The sequence below is a fragment of the Oncorhynchus masou genome, chromosome 9 (assembly GCF_036934945.1).
Source record: "Oncorhynchus masou masou isolate Uvic2021 chromosome 9, UVic_Omas_1.1, whole genome shotgun sequence".
Lineage (NCBI taxonomy): Eukaryota > Metazoa > Chordata > Actinopteri > Salmoniformes > Salmonidae > Oncorhynchus > Oncorhynchus masou.
This window is the reverse complement of record NC_088220.1, coordinates 17,402,809-17,424,019: the sequence shown is the minus strand read 5'-3', so window position 1 is coordinate 17,424,019 and position 21,211 is coordinate 17,402,809. Positions and strand designations below refer to the sequence as shown.

The 21,211-nt window shown below is 43.5% G+C and overlaps 1 protein-coding gene across 7 annotated transcripts in view; it reads left to right on the top strand.

The window, feature by feature from the left end:
• mbnl3 (muscleblind-like splicing regulator 3) overlaps positions 1 to 20,962 on the top strand; it is a 101,440-nt gene extending 80,478 nt beyond the window's left edge. For 2 of the 7 annotated variants that reach the window (XM_064973341.1, XM_064973348.1), the window contains 3 exons: positions 2,652 to 2,762; positions 9,071 to 9,165; positions 13,250 to 20,962. In XM_064973341.1, coding sequence (XP_064829413.1) covers positions 2,652 to 2,762; positions 9,071 to 9,165; positions 13,250 to 13,480 — 437 coding nt within the window. In that variant the 3' untranslated portion in view covers positions 13,481 to 20,962. Of the gene's footprint in view, positions 1 to 166; positions 271 to 2,651; positions 2,763 to 9,070; positions 9,166 to 13,249 lie in introns of those variants that run through there. The other 5 variants (XM_064973344.1, XM_064973345.1, XM_064973342.1 and 2 more) reach the window with 5 other exon arrangements.
• Positions 20,963 to 21,211: the final 249 nt, after the last annotated feature.

Below are 21,211 nucleotides of genomic sequence, written 5' to 3'. Positions count from 1 at the left end.
TCTGTCTGGGATAGAGCTTATTGGGTGTACTCTGTCCTTCCCTCCTACTCTCACTCTATTTTTCTCTCCTTCTTTCTCCCTCTCTGTCCCCTGCACTCTGTGTCTTTGTCCCATGCTTAACTGGTGCCCTGCTATCACGCACAAATACTGGCACAATCTGCTCTAGGTGGCCTAAAGTATGCAGCAACAGCACCCAGCACACTCTGGGAGAGAATGTATAGATCTCTGACTGATCCACTCCTCCACTTTCCTCAGCTGTTCCATCATCAGGTCTATATTGCTATTAAAGTATCACAATAACAATTGATATGCCATATCCATCCAAACTTAACAGCAATGAGCAATTGAACACTATTAATGCTCTCTGCATCCTATGCCCTCCACTGCTCTGTTCCCGTGTTCTGTGTTCTGTCTGTCTGCCTTTAAGCCTCCATGTTGTCTCTGCTGTGTTCTAGTTGACTGTGACAGGTTATATTAGCCATTATTTACACGCTGTTCTTGTGGCTTGCACTAACCTGAATGTTGTTTTTGTCTTGTCCTGTTGTCTGTCGTCACTCTCTCTGTGTCAATCACTCCTCCCCTTTTGCTCCCCTCCTCCATCCTCTCATCACCTCCTTCTGTTGTCCCCATCTTCCTTCCCCTCATCCCCCTCTCTCCCCATCTCTGCATGCTGTGGCAGGCTCAGTCCTGTGCATGGCGCCATCAGGAGGCATGGGTAGGTCGGCTCGGTCACTCACTGCTGCTGGGGGCTTGGAAGAGGTGTGGGGACTGTGGTTGGCCAGATAGCTAGGAGAGAGGGGGGTTGGTAGTGGATGGACTCTGTAATTGGCCAGAAAGCTAGGAGAGAGGGGGTTTGGTAGTAGTAGGACTCTGTGGTTGGCCAGATAGCTAGGAGAGAGGGGGGTTGGTAGTGGATGGACTCTGTAATTGGCCAGATAGCTAGGAGAGAGGGGGTTTGGTAGTAGATGGACTCTGTGGATGGCCAGATAGCTAGGAGGAGGGGGGGGGTTCGTGGTAGATGGACTATGTGGTTGGCCAGATAGCTAGGAGAGAGGGGGGTTGGTAGTAGATGGACTCTGTGGTTGGCCGGATAGCTAGGAGGAGGGGGGGGGGGGGTGGTAGATGGACTATGGGTTGGCCAGATAGCTAAGAGATGGACTGGTAGATGGGTTGGCCAGATAGCTAGGAGGAGGGGGGTTCATGCTAGATGGACTATGTGGTTGGCCAGATAGCTAGTAGAGAGGGGCTTTGGTAGTAGATGGACTATGTGGTTGGCCAGATAGCTAGGAGGGGGGGGGGTTCGTGGTAGATGGACTATGTGGTTGGCCAGATAGCTAGGTGGATGGGGGATTTGTGGTAGATGGACTATGTGGTTGGCCAGAGAGCTAGGAGAGAGGGGCTTTGGTAGTAGATGGACTATGTGGTTGGCCAGATAGCTAGGAGGAGGGGGGTTGTGGTAGATGGACTCTGTGGTTGGCCAGATAGCTAGGAGGAGGGGGGATTTGTGGTAGATGGACTATGTGGTTGGCCAGATAGCTAGGAGAGAGGGGGTTTGGTAGTAGATGGACTATGTGGTTGGCCAGATAGCTAGGAGAGAGGGGGGGTTGTGGTAGATGGACTATGTGGTTGGCCAGATAGCTAGGAGGAGGAGGGGGGGTTCGTGGTAGATGGACTATGAGGTTGGCCAGATAGCTAGGAGAGAGGGGCTTTGGTAGTAGATGGACTATGTGGTTGGCCAGATAGCTAGTTAGGAGGGGGGTTCGTGGTAGATGGACTATGTGGTTGGCCAGATAGCTAGGAGGAGGGGGGGTTCGTGGTAGATGGACTATGTGGTTGGCCAGATAGCTAGGAGGAGGGGGGGTTCGTGGTATGTGGACTATGTGGTTGGCCAGATAGCTAGGAGAGAGGGGGTTTGGTAGTAGATGGACTCTGTGGTTGGCCAGATAGCTAGGAGAGAGGGGAAGAATGATCAGCAACACGTCCTCTGAAGATAGTGGATGTAGTTCTCAGATTGTAGTTTAGTAGTTCTAGTTGTAGTAGATTCTAGAATCATAGTTAAGTTCCAGACCCCAACACCAAGAACCTTGGAGGATATGACTGTAGATATTAGTCATTTTGGAGCCTTCATGTTGTCCCACTGGTGTCTGCCTGTCCTCTGTCTGCCTGCCTGTCTGCCTGTCTGCCTGTCTGCCTGCCTGTCTGCCTGCCTACCTGTCTGCCTGTCTACCTGTCTGCCTGTCTGCCTGTCTGTCTGCCTGTCTGCCTGTCTGCCTGTCTGTCTGTCTGTCTGTCTGTCTGTCTGTCTGTCTGTCTGTCTGTCTGTCTGTCTGTGTACCTGCCGCTGTGCTTGCACTTGTCACCCCACTTTAATTTCTGATACAAAAAAAACAACTTATTTCAACATTTTAGTTGTGTATTATTAGAGTTTGCTAGAGTGTGTGTGTGTCTCTCTATGTCAGCTCAGATATCTCAGTTCCAGCCTAGTCAGTATGAGGTTGCTGGTCTCCCAGGTTGTGTCCAGAATAGCACCCTATTATAAATATATAGTGCACTACTTTTGACCTCTGGGCTCTGGTCAAAAGTAGTGCACTATGTAGAAAATAGGGTGCCATTTAGGATTCAGTTTAAGCCTGCTGCCCCGTCTCTTGTAGGGCTTATGAAAGGGCCGGCCCCGCTAGCAGTGGATGGCCATTGGGAGAGGCGGGACTGGAGCAGCTGCAGGCACCCCCACAGCCGCCTCTTGTCAGCGCCTGGATTCACTGGTGAGGGGAATCCACAGCTGGTCTCCCCCTCTACCTGACCCTCTAACTCCCCCTTTCCTCTACCTCCCTCTCTGCCTAGCCTTCTATCCCCCCCTCCACCTCCCTCTCTACCCCCCTCCACCCTCCCTCCCTCTACCTACCTGACCTCCCCCTCTACCTAGACCCCCCTCTACCTCCCCTCTACCTGACCCACTACCCCCCTTATCTCCCTCCTCCCTGACCCTCTATCCTTCTACCTAGCCCCTCTCTCCTCTACCTCCCTCTCTACCAGACCTTCTACCTTCCACTCTACCTCCCCCTCTACCTCCCTCTCTACCTGACCCTCTACCTCCCCCCCTGCCTAGCCTTTCACCTTCCCTCTACTCCCCCTCTACTTGACCCTCTATCTCCCTCTCTACCTGACCCACTACCTCCCTCTCTACCTCTCCCTCTACCTCCCTCTACCTCCCTCTACCTGACCCTCTAACCCCCTACCTAGCCTTCTCCCCTCTACCTCCCCTCTACCTGACCCTCTACCTTCCCCTCTACCTCCCCCTCTACCTAGCCTTCTACTTCCCCCTCTACCTCCCTCTCTACCTGACCCTCTACCTCCCCCTCTACCTGACCCTCTATCTCCCTCTCTACCTGACCCTCTACCTCCCTCTCTACCTTCCCCTCTACCTTCCCCTCTACCTCTCTACCTCCCCCCCTCTACCTCTCTACCTGACCCTCTAACTCCCCCTGCCTACCGGACCCTCTACCTCCCCCTCTACCTTCCACCTCCCCCCTACCTCCCTCTACCTGACCCCCTCTACCTAGACCCTTCTATCCCCTCTACCTGAGCCTCTACCTCCCCCTCTACCTACCTCCCTCTCCTCCCCTGACCTCCCCCTACCTGACCCCTCCCCCTCTACCTGACCCTCTATCTCCCTCTCTACCTGACCCTCTACCTTCCTCTCTACCTGACCATCTACATGACCCTCTACCTCCCCTCTACCTCCCTCTCTACCTGACATCCCCCTCTGCCTAGCCCTACACCCCCCTACCTGCCTAGCCTTCTACCTGACCCCTCCTCCACCTCCCTCTCCCTGACCCTCTACTCCCCCTCTTCCCTACCCCCTCTACCTGACCCTCTAACTCCCCCCTTCCTCTACCTCCCTCTCTACCTGACCCTCTACCTCCCCCCCTGCCAAGCCTTCTACCTCCCCCTCTACCTGACCCTCTACCTCCCCCTCTACCTCCCTCTCTACCTGACCCTCTACATCCCCCTCTGCCTAGCCTTCTACACCCCCCTCTACCTCCTTCTCTACCTCCCCCTTTATCTCCCTCTCTACCTGACCCTCTACCTAGCCTTCTACCTCCCCTCTACCTCCCTCTCTACCTGACCCTCTAACTCCCCTCTTCCTCTACCTCCCTCTCTACCTGACGCTCTACCTCCCCCTCTGCCTAGCCTTCTACCCCCCCTCTACCTCCTTCTCTACCTGACCCTTTACCTCCCCCTCTGCCTAGCCTTCTACCTCCCTCTCTTCCTGACTCTCTATCCCCCCCCCTCTCTACCTGACCCTCTACATCCCCCCCCTCTACCTACCTCCCCTCTACCTGCCCTTCATCTCCTTCTACTGACCCCTCTCTACCTTCCCCTCTACCTCCACCTCTACCTCACCCTTCACCTAGCCTTCGACCCCCCCTCTACCCCCCCTCTACCTCCCTCTCTACCTGACCCACTACATCCCTCTCTATCTAGCCTTCTACCCCCCCTCTACCTCCCTCTCTACCTGACCCACTACATCCCTCTCTATCTAGCCTTCTACCCCCCCCTCTACCTCCCTCTCTACCTGACCCTCTACATCTCTCTATCTAGCCTTCTACCTCCCCCTCTGCCTCCCTCTCTACCTGACCCTCTACTCCCCCTATCTAGCCATTTTCCTCTCCTCGACCTCCCCCTCTACCTCCCTCTCTACCTGACCCCTTACCTCCACCTTCACTTTCCACTCTACCTTCCCTCTACCTACTATAGCTGTATTTGATAAACTCTACCCTCTCTAACTCTGAGTGCATCGCTATAATATTTCCTTCTCCTGAAGTGCACACTGGTTCACCTGACATAGGAAGGTCCAGCTGACAGACCCCTGAGTCTCTCCGTACAGTAAGACTTAGGCTATGTCCCAATTATCTCTCCTTCCTCCAAAAGTGTGGACTTGTTCACTTCCTTCAACTGATTTGAAAGGAAATGACTGGTGTAAGAAATATGGTGGAAATTCCAACTAGCCAATGCCTCCACCAATCCAATTATTTTATATCTATGGAAGTAGTGAACCAGTGCACAGGGCAGGCTCAGCAGCCTTGAAACGGATACTCTTTCTGCATCTAGTGGAAGGTAGCTCCTCTTACTGTATCTATGGGAAGGTAGCTCCTCTTACTGAATCTATGGGAAGGTAGCTCCTCTTACTGTATCTATGGGAAGGTAGCTCCTCTTACTGTATCTATGGGCTCCTCTTACTGTATCTATGGGAAGGTAGCTCCTCTTACTGAATCTATGGGAAGGTAGCTCCTCTTACTGTATCTATGGGAAGGTAGCTCCTCTTACTGTATCTATGGGAAGGTAGCTCCTCTTACTGAATCTATGGGAAGGTAGCTCCTCTTACTGAATCTATGGGAAGGTAGCTCCTCTTACTGTATCTATGGGAAGGTAGCTCCTCTTACTGAATCTATGGGAAGGTAGCTCCTCTTACTGAATCTATGGGAAGGTAGCTCCTCTTACTGTATCTATGGGAAGGTAGCTCCTCTTACTGTATCTATGGGAAGGTAGCTCCTCTTACTGTATCTAGGGGAAGGTAGCTCCTCTTACTGTATCTAGGGGAAGGTAGCTCCTCTTAGCTCCTCTTACTGAATCTATGGGAAGGTAGCTCCCTACTGTATCTATGGGAAGGTAGCTCCTCTTACTGTATCTATGGGAAGGTAGCTCCTCTTACTATCTATGGGAAGGTAGCTCCTCTTACTGAATCTATGGGAAGGTAGCTCCTCTTACTGTATCTATGGGAAGGTAGCTCCTCTTACTGTATCTATGGGAAGGTAGCTCCTCTTACTGAATCTATGGGAAGGTAGCTCTTACTGAATCTATGGGAGGTAGCTCCTCTTACTGTATCTATGGGAAGGTAGCTCCTCTTACTGTATCTACTGAATCTATGGGAAGGTGTATCTATGGGAAGATAGCTTACTGAATCTATGGGAACTCTATCTATGGGGGGTGAATCTATGGGAAGGTAGCTCCTTCTTACTGTATCTATCTACGGGAAGGTAGCTCCTCTTACTGTATTTAGGGGAAGTTGCTCCTCTTACTGTATCTGGTGGAGTTGGCTCCTCTTACTGTATTTAGGGGAAGGTAGCTCCTCTTACTGCATCTACGGGGAGGTAGCTCCTCTTACTGTATCTAGGGGAAGGTAGCTCTCTCTTACTGTATCTTGGGGAAGGTAGCTCCTCTTACTGTATCTAGGGGAAGGTAGCTCCTCTTACTGTATCTAGGGGAAGGTAGCTCCTCTTACTGTATCTAGGGGAAGGTAGCTCCTCTTACTGTATCTACTGTATCTAGGGGAAGGTAGCTCCTCTTACTGTATTTAGGGGGAAGGTAGCTCCTTCTTACTAGGAGAAGGTAGCTCCTCTTACTCTTTCTTGGGGGAGGTAGCTCCTCTTACTGTATCTATTGGGGGGTAATTCCTCTTACTGTATCTAGGGGGGGTAGCTCCTCTTACTGTATCTAGGGGAAGTTAGCTCCTCTTACTGTATCTAGGGGGAGGGAGCTCCTCTTACTGTATCTAGGGGAAGTTAGCTCCTCTTACTGTATCTAGGGGGATCTGGGGGAAGGTGTATTTAGGGGAAGGTAGCTCCTCTTACTGTTTCTAGGGGGATGTACCTCCTCTTACTGTATCTAAGAGGATCTAGTGGAAGGTGTATCTATGGGAAGGTAGCTACTCTTACTCTATCTAGGGGGAAGGTACTGTATCTCTTAAAGGTGTATCTAGGGGAAGATAGCTACTCTTATCTAGCTCCTCTTACTGGGTATCTGGGGAAGTTGCTCCTCTTACTGTATCTGGGGAAGGGCTCCTCTTACTGTATCTAGGTAGCTCCTCTTACTGTATCTAGGGGGAGGTAGCTCCTCTTCCTATATCTCGGTGAAGGTAGCTCCTCTTACTGTATCTAGGGGGAGGTAGCTCCTCTTACTGTATCTAGGGGGGGTAGCTCCTCTTACTGTATCTAGCGAAAGGTGTATCTAGGGGAAGATAGCTACTCTTACTCTATCTAGGGGTGTTAGCTCCTCTTACTGTATCTACGGGAAGGTAGCTCCTCTTACTGTATCTGGTGGAGTTGGCTCCTCTTACTGTATTTAGGGGAAGGTAGCTCCTCTTACTCTTTCTTGGGGGAGGTAGCTCCTCTTACTGTATCTATTGGGGGGTAATTCCTCTTACTGTATCTAGGGGGGTAGCTCCTCTTACTGTATCTAGGGGAAGGTAGCTCCTCTTACTGTATCTAGCGGGAGGTAGCTCCTCTTAGTGTATCTAGGGGAAGGTAGCTCCTCTTACTGTATCTAGGGGGTGGTAGCTCCTCTTACTGTATCTACGGGAAGGTAGCTCCTCTTACTGTATCTAGGGGAAGGTAGCTTCTCTTACTGTATCTTGGGGAAGGTAGCTCCTCTTCCTGCATCTAGCGGGAGGTAGCTCCTCTTACTGTCCCTAGGGGAAGGTAGCTCCTCTTACTGTGTCTAGGGGGAAGTTGCTCCTCTTACTGTATCTAGGGGGTGGTAGCTCCTCTTACTGTCCCTAGGGGAAGGTAGCTCCTCTTACTGTATCTAGTGAAAGGTGTATCTAGGGGAAGGTAGCTCCTCTTACTGTATCTAGGGGGAAGGTAGCTCCTCTTACTGTGTCTAGGGGGAAGTTGCTCCTCTTACTGTATCTAGGGAAAGGTCCTCTTACTGTATCTAGGGGGAGGTAGCTCCTCTTACTGTATTTAGGGGAAAGTAGCTCATCTTACTGTATCTAGGGGAAGGTAGTTCCTCTTACTCTATCTAGGGGAGGTAGCTCTCACTGTAAAATCACTGAAAGGTAGGTCCTCTTACTGTATCTAGCGGGAGGTAGGTCCTCTTACTGTATCTAGCGGGAGGTAGGTCCTCTTACTGTATCTAGGGGGAGGTAGGTCCTCTTACTGTATCTAGCGGGAGGTAGCTCCTCTTACTGTATTTAGGGGAAAGTAGCTCATCTTACTGTATCTAGGGGAAGGTAGTTCCTCTTACTCTATCTAGGGGGAGGTAGCTCTCACTGTAAAATCAGAAAGTGTGTGTGTGTGTGTGTGTGCGTGTGTGCGTGTGTGTGCGTGCATGTCAGTGTTTGTGCTTTTCTATAAGCTGTTTCTGTTTTTTATGCATGTCCCACCCGGTATTTTTTTTTCATCCATACCCTTCTGCATTTAACATGATGATGCTGATTTCTACACATTCGGCCTGTATACCTGTCTGTTGCATTTGTTTCGGATGTATTCATTCCCTTTTTGAAGCAGCACGTGATGCATCACACTCCCACAGAATTGTTGGAAAGTAGTGCACCCAAAGGGAATAGGGTGCCATTTGGGACGCAAACTATCTGACCTTTCACCTTAATGAAATCATAATGTCAGTCAGGAGGGAGATGGTGACTTTGTCCCAAACAGCACCCTGTTCTCTTTATGGAACACTACTTTTGACCACGACCCTTAGCCTTCTGTGTACACACTGCTATCTCCTTCCCATCTACAGGCTAACCTATTTGATTATTTTTAAAATATTTCCTCAACATATTAATGTGATTCAGTTATGTGATAAGGATGATAAATGAGTGTCATATTATATTAGCTAATGCCTTTGCGTTTTTGTGTGAGTCTGTGGTTCACAGAAATAGTATTTTGCTTCTTTTTTCTGTTATTCATTTGCTCCCTCCCTACACATGTACTCCCTCCATCTGAATACAATCATCAGATGCCTTAGTCTGATTCGATTGTATGAAATAGGATTTTTGACATATTTTGTTAACGACTTTTAGATTTGAGACAATATTGAATATTGTTCATCAGTTTTAACATAGTTGCTTCTCCTTTAATTGGAATAAGTCATGTCATTTAATTTTTCTCTTATTTCATTTGCATGTCTTGGTTCGTGTTGAAACCCCTCACCCCCTGGCAATGTCGTCACATGACTTCTTGCCATGACTTTTACTCCTCTTCCACATTTCGCCATGGTAACCATAACATCCCCCCCTCCCCCCACCCATCCCCCCTGTCTCTCGTCCAACTCGCCTGAATAAAAGTACCCATGATGCACGGTGCCACCACCTCCACTGTTTCGTCGGCCTCGACCCCAGTCACCAATGTTCCTTTCGCAGAATCAGCCTCCTCCAATCAGGTTTGTCCCTTCATTTTGGGTTCTCTCTTTGGTTTCTATCTGTATGGTGTCAGGTCTTTGGCCATTAAGACTCCCATTTTTTATAATTTAATATACATACATACTGTATGTGTTTCACATTTCACTTTTTTTCAGTCACGTTTTAATGTGACACACTGAAAGTAGATTTTTTGGGGTGGATTCTGTTGCATTTGGGTCTAGTGTTAAGCCATCTGTGTCACTCTATCTGTCAAATAAAATACATTTTTATTTGTCACATGCTTCAGAAACAGCAGGTGTAGACTAACAGTTAAATGCTTACTTACAGGCCCTTCCCAAAAATACAGAGAATTTTTTGTTACTGAAATAGTAGAAAAGTAAAACACGTAATAATATAATTAATAATAAATATACAATGAGTAACGATAACTTGACTATATACACGGGGTACCAGCTCCAAGACAATGTTCAGGGGTACAAGGTAATTGAGGTAGATACAGTATGTACATATAGGTAGGGTTAAAGTGACAGAAAATAAATAGTAGCAGCAGCGTATGTGAAAAAAGTTAGTGGAAAAAGGGTCAATGCACATAGTTAAACAGTTAACCAAATAGCTATCCGGACTAACTATTTAGCAGTCTTATGGTTTCGGTGTAGAAGCTGTTTAATGTCCTGTTGGTTCCAGACTTGGTGCATCAGTACCTCTTGTCATGCAGTAGCAGAGTGAACAGTCTAGGACTTGGCTGGAGTCTTTGACCATTTTTAAGGCCTTCCTCTGACACCGCTTAGTATAGACAACCTGGATTTCCTGTTGATGTGAGCCATGACCAGCCTTTTAAAGCCCCATAGCACTCAGATGTGAGTGCTATGGGGCGATAGTCATTTAGACAGGTTATCTTGGCTTTCTTGGTCATAGGAAATATGATGGTCTGCTTGAAACATGTAGTTATTATAAACGGGGTCAGGGAGAGGTTGAAAATGTCAGTGAAGACACTTGCCAGCTGTTCAGCGCATGCTCGGAGTACGCATCCCAGTAATCAGTCTGGCCCTGCGGCCTTGTGAATGTTAACCTGTTTAAAGGTCTTACTCACAGTGGCTACAGAGAGTGTGATCACACAGTCGTCCGGAGCAGCTGGTGCGCTCATGCATGGTTCAGTGTGGCTTTCCTCGAAGCGAGTATTGAAGGCATTTAGCTCTTCTGGTAGGCTCATGCCACTGGGCAGCTCGCGTCTGTGTTTCCCCTTGTAATCTGGGATAGTTTGCAAGCCCTGCCAAATCCAACAAGCGTCAGCTGGTGTCGTAGGATTCGATCTTAGTCCTATACTGATGCTTTGCCTATTCGATGGTTCCTCAGGTAGAGTAAAGCGGTTTCTTATAAGCGTCCAAAATATTGTCCCGCTCCTTGAAAGCGGCAGCTCTACCATTTACCATTCTGGTTGGGACATGTACGTATGGTCACTGTGGGGATGACGTCATCCATGTACTTAATAATGAAGCCGGTGGTTAATGTGGTAATCTCCTCAATGCCATTAGATGAATCCTGGAACATATTCCAACCTGTGCTAGGAAAACAGTCCTGTAGCTTAGCATCCACTGCATCGGACCACTTCCGTATTAAGCAAGTCACTGTTTGAGGTTTTGCTTGTAAGCAGGAATCAGAAGGATAGAGTTATGGTCAGATTTTCCAAATGGAGGGGGCAAGGGAGAGCTTTGTATGCATTTATATGTGTGGAGTAAAGGTGATCTAAAGTTTTTTCACGTGTAGTTGCACAGGTGACATACTGGTAGAAATGAGGTAAAACCATTTAAGTTATTCCTGCATTAAAATACCTGCTACTTGGAGCGTCGCTTCTGGATGAGCATTTTCTTGTTTGCTTATGGCCCTAAACAGCTCGTTGAGTGCGGTCATAGTGCCAGCATCGGTTTGTGGTGGTAAATAGACAGCTACGAAAAATATAGATGAAAACTCTCTTGGTGAATAGTATGGTCTACAGCTTATCATGAGGTATTATAACTCAAGCATGCAGAACCTCAAGACTTCCTAATATTAGAGCTTGCGCACCAACTGTTGTTAACAAAGAGACACACACCTCCCCCCTTGAGCTTACCCAACTGCTGTTCTGTCCTGATGATGCATAGAAAAAACAATTAGATGTACAGTGCATTCGGAAAGTATTCAGACCCCGTGACATTTTCCAAAATTTATTATGTTACAGCCTTATTCTAAATTATATTCAACTGTTTTTTCCCCTCATCAATCTACACACAATAACCCATAATGGAAACGCAAAAACAGGTTTAAATATATATATTTTAAAAAACGAAAATATCACATTTACATAAGCACATTTGGCAGCGATTACAGGCACACCTGTATTTGGGGAGTTTATCCCATTCTTCTCTGCAGATCCTTTCAAGCTCTGTCAGGTTGGATGGGTTGCGTCGCTGCACAGCTATTTTCAGGTCTCTCCAGAGATCTTTGATATGGTTCAAGTCTGTGCTCTGGCCGGTCAAGGAAATTCAGAGACTTGTCCCGAAGCCACTCCTGCGTTGTCTTGGCTGTATACTTAGGGTCATTGTCCCATTGGAAGGTAAACCTTCGCCCCCAGTCTGAGGTACTGAGTGCTCTGGAGCAGGTTTTCATGCTGCCACCACCATGCTTCACCGTAGGGATGATGCCAGGTTTCCTCCAGATGTGACGCTTGGCATTTAGGCCAAAGAGTTCCAGCTTGGTTTCATCAGACCAGATAATCTTGTTTCTCATGGTCTGAGAGTCATTTAGGTGCCTTTTGGCAAACTCCAAGCAGGCTGTCATGTGCTTTTTACTGATGAGTGGCTTCCGTCTAGCCGCTCTACCATAAAGGCTTGATTGGTGGAGTGCTGCAGAGATGTTTGTCCTTCTGGAAGGTTCTCCCATCTCCACAGAGGAACTCTTGAGCTCTGTCAGAGACCATCAGATTCTTGGTCACCTCCCTGACCAAGGCCCTTCTCCCCCGATTGTTCTAGGAAGATTCTTGGTGGTTACAAGCTTCTTCCATTTAAGTTTCAAATGTCAAAAAACCTGTTTGCGCTTTTTCATTATGGTGTATTGTGTGTAGATTGATGAGTAAAATATTGTATTTAATCAATTTTAGGATAAGGCTGTAATGTAACAAAATGTGGAAAAAGTCAAGGGGTCTGAATATGTTCCGAATGCACTGTATGTCAATCTGAAGTGTATGCAAATAGATTATACAAATGGTTAGGCATTTTCAACACTCAAATGCTTCTCAAAAAGACTAAAAGAGAAGTAGTCAATGTTTCCTCAACCAGGAAATACTATCATGCATGTTATTGATGTTAGTTCTGTGTGTACAGTTAAGGACAAGGTGTGCTGCTCTGTTTTGAGCCAGCGGCAGCTTTCTTTTCATACCACACATACTGTACCTCTCCCCATCTTCACAACAACTTTGTCAAAATGACTTGCCCATGAGGACTGACCATCCATGTTACTCCTAGGAGTTCAGCTTCTTCTACTCAATGGTCACACGCTTTATGCATAACTCCAGCTGAGGTTTAGGTATTAGAGAATGTTTTGAACCAAATACAATGCTTTAGGTTTCAGACAAGTTTATTGTTAATCTCCCATTCTGACACTAACTGTCACTCCTTGTTAAGAGTCTCAATGAGCTCACTGCCTTTGGGTGCTGACATGTAGAGTGAGGAATCATCAGCTTACATAGTCATTTTAGCTTCTTGTAAGACAAGTGGCAAATCATTTGTAGAAATAGAGAAGAGTAATGGCCCAAGGCAACTGCCCTGAGGAACACTGCACTGTACATATCTGATGTTAGAGAAGCTTCCATTGAAGAACATTCTCTGGGTTCTATTGGATAAGTAACTTTCCAACCATGTGATAGCAGGTGATGTAAAGCCATTTTCTATAATAACAAATTATGATCAATAACATCCAAGGCTGCACTGAAATCTAACAATACAGCTCCAACTATCATCTTATTATCAATTTATTTTAGCCAATCATCATTCATCTGAGTCAGTGCAGAGCAAGTTGATGCATTACAATACTGTACTACTTTTGGTGAAATGACATTATCCCTCTCTCCAGTTGTTTTCTAGGTTTCATTTCTCCTCTTCCCCTCTCCCTTTCTCCTCTCTCTCTCTCTCTCTCCCCCTTTTTCTCTCTGTCTCTCTCTCATCTCCTCCAGTAGACCCTTCAGAGGTTCTGAGTGCCGACCCAGTGGACCTTCAGTGCGTCCCCATGGAAGCCCACTTCTGCCCTCTCCCCAAACTCCTGATGGCTGCTCCGGTGGCACTGAACCCAGTAACCCTCCCGTGAAACCCCAGTTAAAGCACCCGACAACACCATCAAACCCTTAGTCATCCCCAACCAACCAACCCTGCCCCAAAAATACCACAGTCAACTATTTGAATGCAACAAACATGTGCCTAACCTACAGTGCACCCCAAGTGAGAGGTAGTGTTATACTCATTAAGGAGGTATTCACATAATAAAGAAGTTGACAAGGATTTATTGACATTTATCACAGGCAATACTAAAGCTTGGACCCATTACTGTTGATGTAAAGCCAGCCCAGACTGATGCACATTGACTTGAAGGAGCAGACTGAAGGAGAGGCTCCCCAGTTCTTACAGCCATACAAACCCACACCTTTAACACACAAATACACATACACACTAAAAACAGCAAATCCTCTTGGAGACTAAGCTGAGGATATGAGGCGTAAGGTCGTATAATCTTACACAGCTGACTGTTCCCTCAAAGTCAGACAGTCTGGAAAGAAAATGAGTGACAAGTCAGACAAGAAGAAAGAAGTAGTCTGCAGAGGTTGGATCATTCTTGAAGTAGTCTGCAGAGGTTGGATCATTCTTGAAGTAGTCTGCAGAGGTTGGATCATTCTTGAAGTAGTCTGCAGAGGTTGGATCATTTTAGAAGTAGTCTGCAGAGGTTGGATCATTTTAGAAGTAGTCTGCAGATGTTGGATCATTTTAGAAGTCGTCTGCAGAGGTTGGATCCTGTAGATCATTCTAGAATGCAATGCCGTTTTCTTCATCTTTTCTTTTTCACTTCAAAGAAATGTGTTGCGTCCCATTTAATGTTTACAGTACGTTTCAAGACGGCTGAAGCTTAAAAGCAGTGTGTTATTATGTGAGCCATTTCCTTAGTTCAGAGAGGCTAAGCTCCTATGGTTCCAATTCAAAAATCTCACCCAAGGTCTCATATATGATGTTCATTTGTCTGTGCCTTTTGAGTTCCCAGCTATGTAGGAGATTTGATGTCTTATCCCAAAACAACTGAAGTCAATGACTTAAAACCCAATAGCCTTGATCTCAGACAAAGTATAGAGAAGTGTTTCTATTGACACACAAGTCTATAGCTCCTCCTGTGTATATATTGCCTGTCGAAAGGTCTCTCTGTTCAGGAGGACTAGGTCCTGTGACAAGCTCTCTTCATGAGATGATTTTTGGGTCGTTACACGAATAGAGTGCCTTTCAATTGAACTGTTAGATCACGTACATCGATGCTCTAACTAGTCTCGTCAATCCCAGACCTCGGGCAACAGCACTGGGAATCATGAAAAGGAAATTGTCCTCTTCAGACAGACCAATCACAAGTTTGGGTAGGCGGGGCTTAGAATGCAGGCAGGAATTGTGAAGAACTCTTACCATGGCCTGTAGAGCCAGACATGCCAGAACTTCGCAATTTGAAACCAAAGTTTGCAGGCAAAACCTTTTCAGTGGTTTTAGTGAAGGTAGTTGATGCAAACTAGCCACTTGTGAAATACACTCATTAAAACAACCTCTGTGAGCTCCAACTTGTTAGCTACTATTTTGGGCAACAAGCGAATAAGGCAGTGACGTAAGAAAGAAGGAAATCCCAACTCCACCTTTTACTCTATGTCAAATTGACTTTGTCTTAGTACAGACGTGTATGCTGGAAAACTGGTGCGTTGTGGGAGGCAACCCATCTGTTTAGAGAGACTATGCTCTAACTTAACAAAAACCATTTTCATTCAAATAAGTTATTTGTTTTCTCTGAAAATCCACATTTTGCCATGTCCCATGTCTTGTTTGTCCAACTTCTAGGAAGATTTTAACTCACTTAACCCCAAGTTTTTCAGATGTTTTCATGGTCATTTCTGAAGATGTTTTACTTATTTAATGTAATTCCCCCTCTGACATCATTGAACGTCTGTGCACGCATGATAGAACATCAATGTACTGCTATTTTATTTTACCACGATGCCGGATGCTCCTCTCCTCCGATTAATCAACAAAACAAAAACAATATCACCTTTGCTCGGGCCGAAGAATGGCGCTGTTATTCCCCTTGTGTGGATTTCAACTTTAAACCTCTTGAGATGGGAAAACATGTTTGTTATGAATTTCAACATGTGCTCCTCATGACAGAATGTTACAATTAAGTGAAAGCGTTATTTTTGACAAAATTACACTTCCCAAAAGGTCATCTATTCGTGGAAGGACACATTATTGAAACCAAAAATGAAATTCAATGGCGAAATCTGAAATAATACTTATTAATATTTCTTGAACTTTCTGGAACCACTGCAGAGGCTGCATCAGGGGAGTTGCTTTGCTTGTCTGAAAGGTCTAGCATGCTTACCTGTGTGCCAATGATTCTATAATGGAGGTTTGTCTGTGCCAATCATTGGTGTATACTGTATCCTGAATAGAATTCCCTTACTGTTGTCGGATTGATATCTGAGTGGATGTTTCCCCTTCAATGAGCCTTTCTCTGTCAGACGTCAACTGATATTTGCAGATATTTTTTGGGGTCAATCTCCTGCATTCATAGTAGTATGTTTAAGTAAGTGGTATACATTTTTCTATATGTTGTGTTAAGAATATTTTAATGGAATGGATTTGACAAAAAAATGTGGTTCTGCAGGGAGTATATTGAGTAAGCTTGAAATTGTTCTGTCTGTAAAACATGTATTTGATCATAGTCACTGTGTCCTTACTTTCAATCATCAGCAGACTTTAAATGCTACAAATATAGTGACCTGGTGGGACAGTACCGACCTAAGTGGAGGAAATAGAAGGAGATAGTGAGAGACTGAAAGAGAAACTGATCAGTTCTGGAGTCAAGTATTTGGTCTTAAAATAGTATCCAGAATTATTACAAAATGGAGCAGAATTGCTATGAAAATGGATAGAGACAATACATTAGCTGATATGTTTAGGTGAGTTTTAATGTGCCTCTCTCACTCGTTTTCAAGTCTTCTGAAACCAATCACTGTCCATACACTGTAATAACTGACTTTTCAGTCTTTTCAAACAGATGATACGTTGACTAGCACTGCCTGTCTGGCGCCATTGATCTGTCGTGTCTCTGTAGTTTCTTCGTTGAAACAGCTGTGCTGTCTCATCTTTTGATGAGATAAAAAAGGTAATTAGCCTGAGTGGGTGGCGTGTTTAAATGTTTTCATTAATGACACTGAATCACTGAGTTGGACGTGGAAATGTTGAGACGTTTTCCACATCTTGGGGGAAATGGATATTGACAGGAAGCTATTCATGTTTAAGTCATGTCATTTACGTGGTGAATGTATCTAATAGCGCAAAACTCTAGCGGCATGTTGAAATGTAATGATTCACTATATAGGCTATTTCTATTAAGAGGTCAAATGCAAACCACGTTAAGAAAACATACTGTGTTAAGAAATGTTTTAAGTATGTGTGTGTATTGTTATATAGGTTTATGTTTACATGTTTGTGAGTGTGATGAGTACTTTCAGAAATATATTTGGACAAGTGTGGTCCCTGCATTTTCCTCCTTTCTTTGATGCATTCAGATGCATATTAGAAATGGTCCTCTCTTAATCAATGAAATTGATATTAGAATGTCTAGACATATTCATTTTGTCTAAATTGTATAGCTTTGAAGGACTTGCGTTGCCCAGCCAAGATGAAAATCTATCTTCTCTCTCTCCCCCCCTCTCTATGTCACATCATTATGCCTTCTCCAACTGCTATCCAGCTGGAAATAACAAAATACTTGATTTAAGAAAAAGAAAATGTGCCTCGTGGGGGGGGCGTTAGCATTTTAAGTAAACTTACATGTTTAAGAGGTGTGTTTTCCTTGTACAAGAACATAGTTAACTAGAGTAATTGTAGTGTTGTTGGTACAAATATATGATTCTTTCTTTCTTCATCCTTTACCAGTATGTTCCAAAGTTTCTCCCTCTCTAAATGGTACTTGATCGAATTTCCGTCACATTTTTTGTCTTTATTCCTAAATCACAATATCAAAGATGTGACTATTTATGGACAGAACTGTTAGTGGTATTTTCACCCATTTAGATTTGTTTTTATTGTTTTATTCGACATTTGAAAAAAGTCATAGCATGAAAGTAAGATAATCTTCATTGATACTTAATTAATAGTTGGTGTAGTTTCCATTTAAGAAAAACTAAAAATAGAAATTATATAAAAAAATATATACATTTGTATCTATACAATGATAGATTCATTGTTACTTATTAATAGTACGTTGTTGTTGTTGCTGTGGCAACAGAACGACAACATGGCTACCTTTGTCAATCTTAATTGTGAATTTTTTCACATATGAATTGAAATAATGTACAACATTAACTTATTCAGAAAGGGAATGTCTTGTTAGATTGTCTTGGATTGCAAGATGATTGAATATTTTGTAAGAAAAAGTCAAGTTAAATCCTTAATGTCCAAAGGTCCTCTGGGGAGATCAGGTGTTTTGTTTGTTTATCTTTTGGGTTTGATTCGTTTTTATTTCTGTATTTTGTTTTTTTGGAGAGTAAGAACACATCTCAGCTTTTAAAATGATCACCTTAAATACCAGGAGGGTAAAGAGACTTTGGGACTGGATACAAGATTGAAATAATTCTGCTAAATTGAGTCATTGTAGACTTATGACCTGATTTGATTTGCTGTTTTTGATCAGCACATTACATTGGAGTTGAACTGGCCCATACATGCTGTACAGAATTTGCTATGCGTCGTCTCTATGCATTGTATTGCCAACAATTTTCACCTAGGCTCATAGGCTTATACTATAGGCCTTCTGTCCACCTGGACAGGGAGTGCTGATGTCACCGAGCTCTTGGATTGGTCCTCAGTATGAAGTCTCTTTCCCCCTGTGGCCTGCCCAGCTGTGCTGGGAGATGTTGATGCTCGCTGGAGCTTTAAGGGATTCAACCGGTGTACGAATGTGTGATATTCACCTCGTTTGCACTTATGTACATAAGTAAGTCAAAATATTCTGAATTTATTTTGAATAAATATAGAGAAAAGAACTGATAAAAAAAATCTAATTTACTGTATTGTTAAGAAATACAGATAAACAATTATCATTTTAATACAGTGTAACAAAAGAGAGTTGTTTTTGAGGGATGTGTCTTTGGTTTTGTTATATATGTGCCCTGCTCCTATCAAAACATGATGGTGCCTCTGTTAAGAGAAAACAGAATGTGTCAAAAAGAAGCTTTGTAGTTTGCCATACTTTATAGAAGCACATTTAGAAGTCCAGCTATGTCTGATCCTGAACCAGTTTAGTTATATATATATATATATATATATTTAGTTAGAACTATATGCATTTAGTTAGAACTAATAGAACTATATGCATTTAGTTAGAACTAATAGAACTATATGCATTTAGTTAGAACTAATAGAACTATATGCATTTAGTTAGAACTAATAGAACTATATGCATTTAGTTAGAACTAATAGAACTATATGCATTCAGTTAGAACTAATAGAACTATATGCATTTAGTTAGAACTAATAGAACTATATGCATATAGTTAGAACTAATAGAACTATATGCATATAGTTAGAACTAATAGAACTATATGCATTCAGTTAGAACTAATAGAACTATATGCATTCAGTTAGAACTAATAGAACTATATGCATATAGTTAGAACTTATGGAACTATATGCATATTCCCTTTAGTAAACAAATGAATGATATTTCCATTTCCATCAGGTGTTCTCCTGTTTGATGACACAGTGGCACAGTAAATCAGAATGCTAGTTTACATAAAACTAGGGTTGCAAAGCTACCGGTAATTTAACGAAGTTACTGGAATCTTCTGTATTTTTTGGTAATTAACAGGTAATATATGGCAATCTATGATAACTTTGGTCATTTATACTTGAATACATTTTTAAAAACGTATTCATATATAGTTTTCATATTGTCCATTAGTTTCTAGCAGATTTGATTCAAGAGGACATGTATTCAATTAGAATGTAATCAACAATGGCATTATTTTCAATTAACTCTGCAATGCTTCGAACTATTGACTAAACTGACACCAGTTTAGCTACAAAACATTTACAACAAAGACATATTGACATAGTCTTGTAAAATAATGAAAAGTGTGTAAAAACATATAGAAAGGATATTTCATGCTTAATCCCTCATATTAAACACCAGTGGTATTCACTAAATTGATGGTTTATATTTAGAATAATGTTTTACAACTTTGCCATTGTATTTTTTTAAATATTAAAATCTTCTTATTTGATTGTTATATATTTGACATATGATAAGGCCACACAGAGGGCCAGAGATCATAACAGACACCTGTGGTCATCTGAAGTCCCCAGAAGGGCCACTAGATGTTTTTTGATAATTTACATTAAATCCTTGAAATTTACCAAATTTCAGGTAGTTTACTGGTAAACTTTGAAATTGCAATGTAATATACCCTTCCTTTGCAACCCTATATAAAACTAGATTGGTTTCAAGATCCAACCGTGTTAGGATTTTCAACACTATCAGTCCCATCATTCTGCATGCAAGTCGATGTGCAGAAGAACCTGTGAATTTGGTGGTCCACCTGCTGTCTGTCTAGGAAATGACATCCGCTGACAGTCGGAAAATAATGGATGTCAGTTGTGCGCAAAAACAGGAAATAATTTGCTACTCATGTGTATTTGATTTGTGAGAAGGGATTTTTCTTTACTCATTGTCATTATCCAAAAAACAATCAATCTGAATTCTCCACAGGATTTTAGTCAGATCTGGATTTTAAAAAACTGGTTTTACTACAATCACACACACTTGCGAAACAAACATCCCTGACGAAAACTTCTGTTCATGAGAACTTGTACATTTAATGCTCTTCAATTGCTTTGGAAGCCAATCATTTTGTTGCCATGGCACTTGTCCTAGTGGTGGTGGAGGGACTGGGTCTCAGTGGATTGGTCCAAGGCCTTTCCACTGTAAACAGAGGAGAGGGCAACCTTCCTGTAGACTGGGGGTAAGACTGGGGGTCAAGGCTCCCAAACTTTTAACAACTGATTCAAAGATCAGTCTCATAATGTACATCTGTGCGTGTTGATGTGAAAGCAAAAACATAACATCTCATTCATGGCAAGTGACCACAGAATTTGTCCCTTTAATTTAAATAACCATTAGTTGCTTTGGGTGCTTTCTTGGATATTAGTTGCCTGTTTCTGCTTGCTTGGCAAGGCAATGCCAAGGATTGAACAAACTTGCACCAGGTAAAATATTGGGTTTGTTTAAAAGCATTTCCGTTGGAGAGAAGGCTGTCCATTATGCTCCTCTCTCCCCCACTCTAGGACAAAAGTGAAATTGACTGCTTTGATTCCTGGTATGAAAATGCTTCTCTTTCACTTTCTATTTAGCTTGTTGTGCTTGTACGTGCTAGAGAACTGTGCTACATGCCAATTATTTTTGCTATGTATAAATATATAGGTATACATACACATATGACTTATGTTATTTTTGTTTTACCTTTTAATAAAGCACTTAATTGGTGATCTATCTTTTTGGTTTGTGTGTGTCGTTTTTCTTCTTCAATCAGTTACATCTAGACATACTTTAATGGTAGGAACTAAAAGAAAACACTTTGGATATTAATAGGAAATGATCAGAACGAAGTTGAGGAACCAACAGTTCATCTGACACAAGACCCAATTCAAACACTTGATTTTTATTTGCATTTCACTTATTTTTTATTTAACCTTTATTTTAGCAGGGAGTCAGTCCCATGAGAGATGGCAGGGTGAGAGA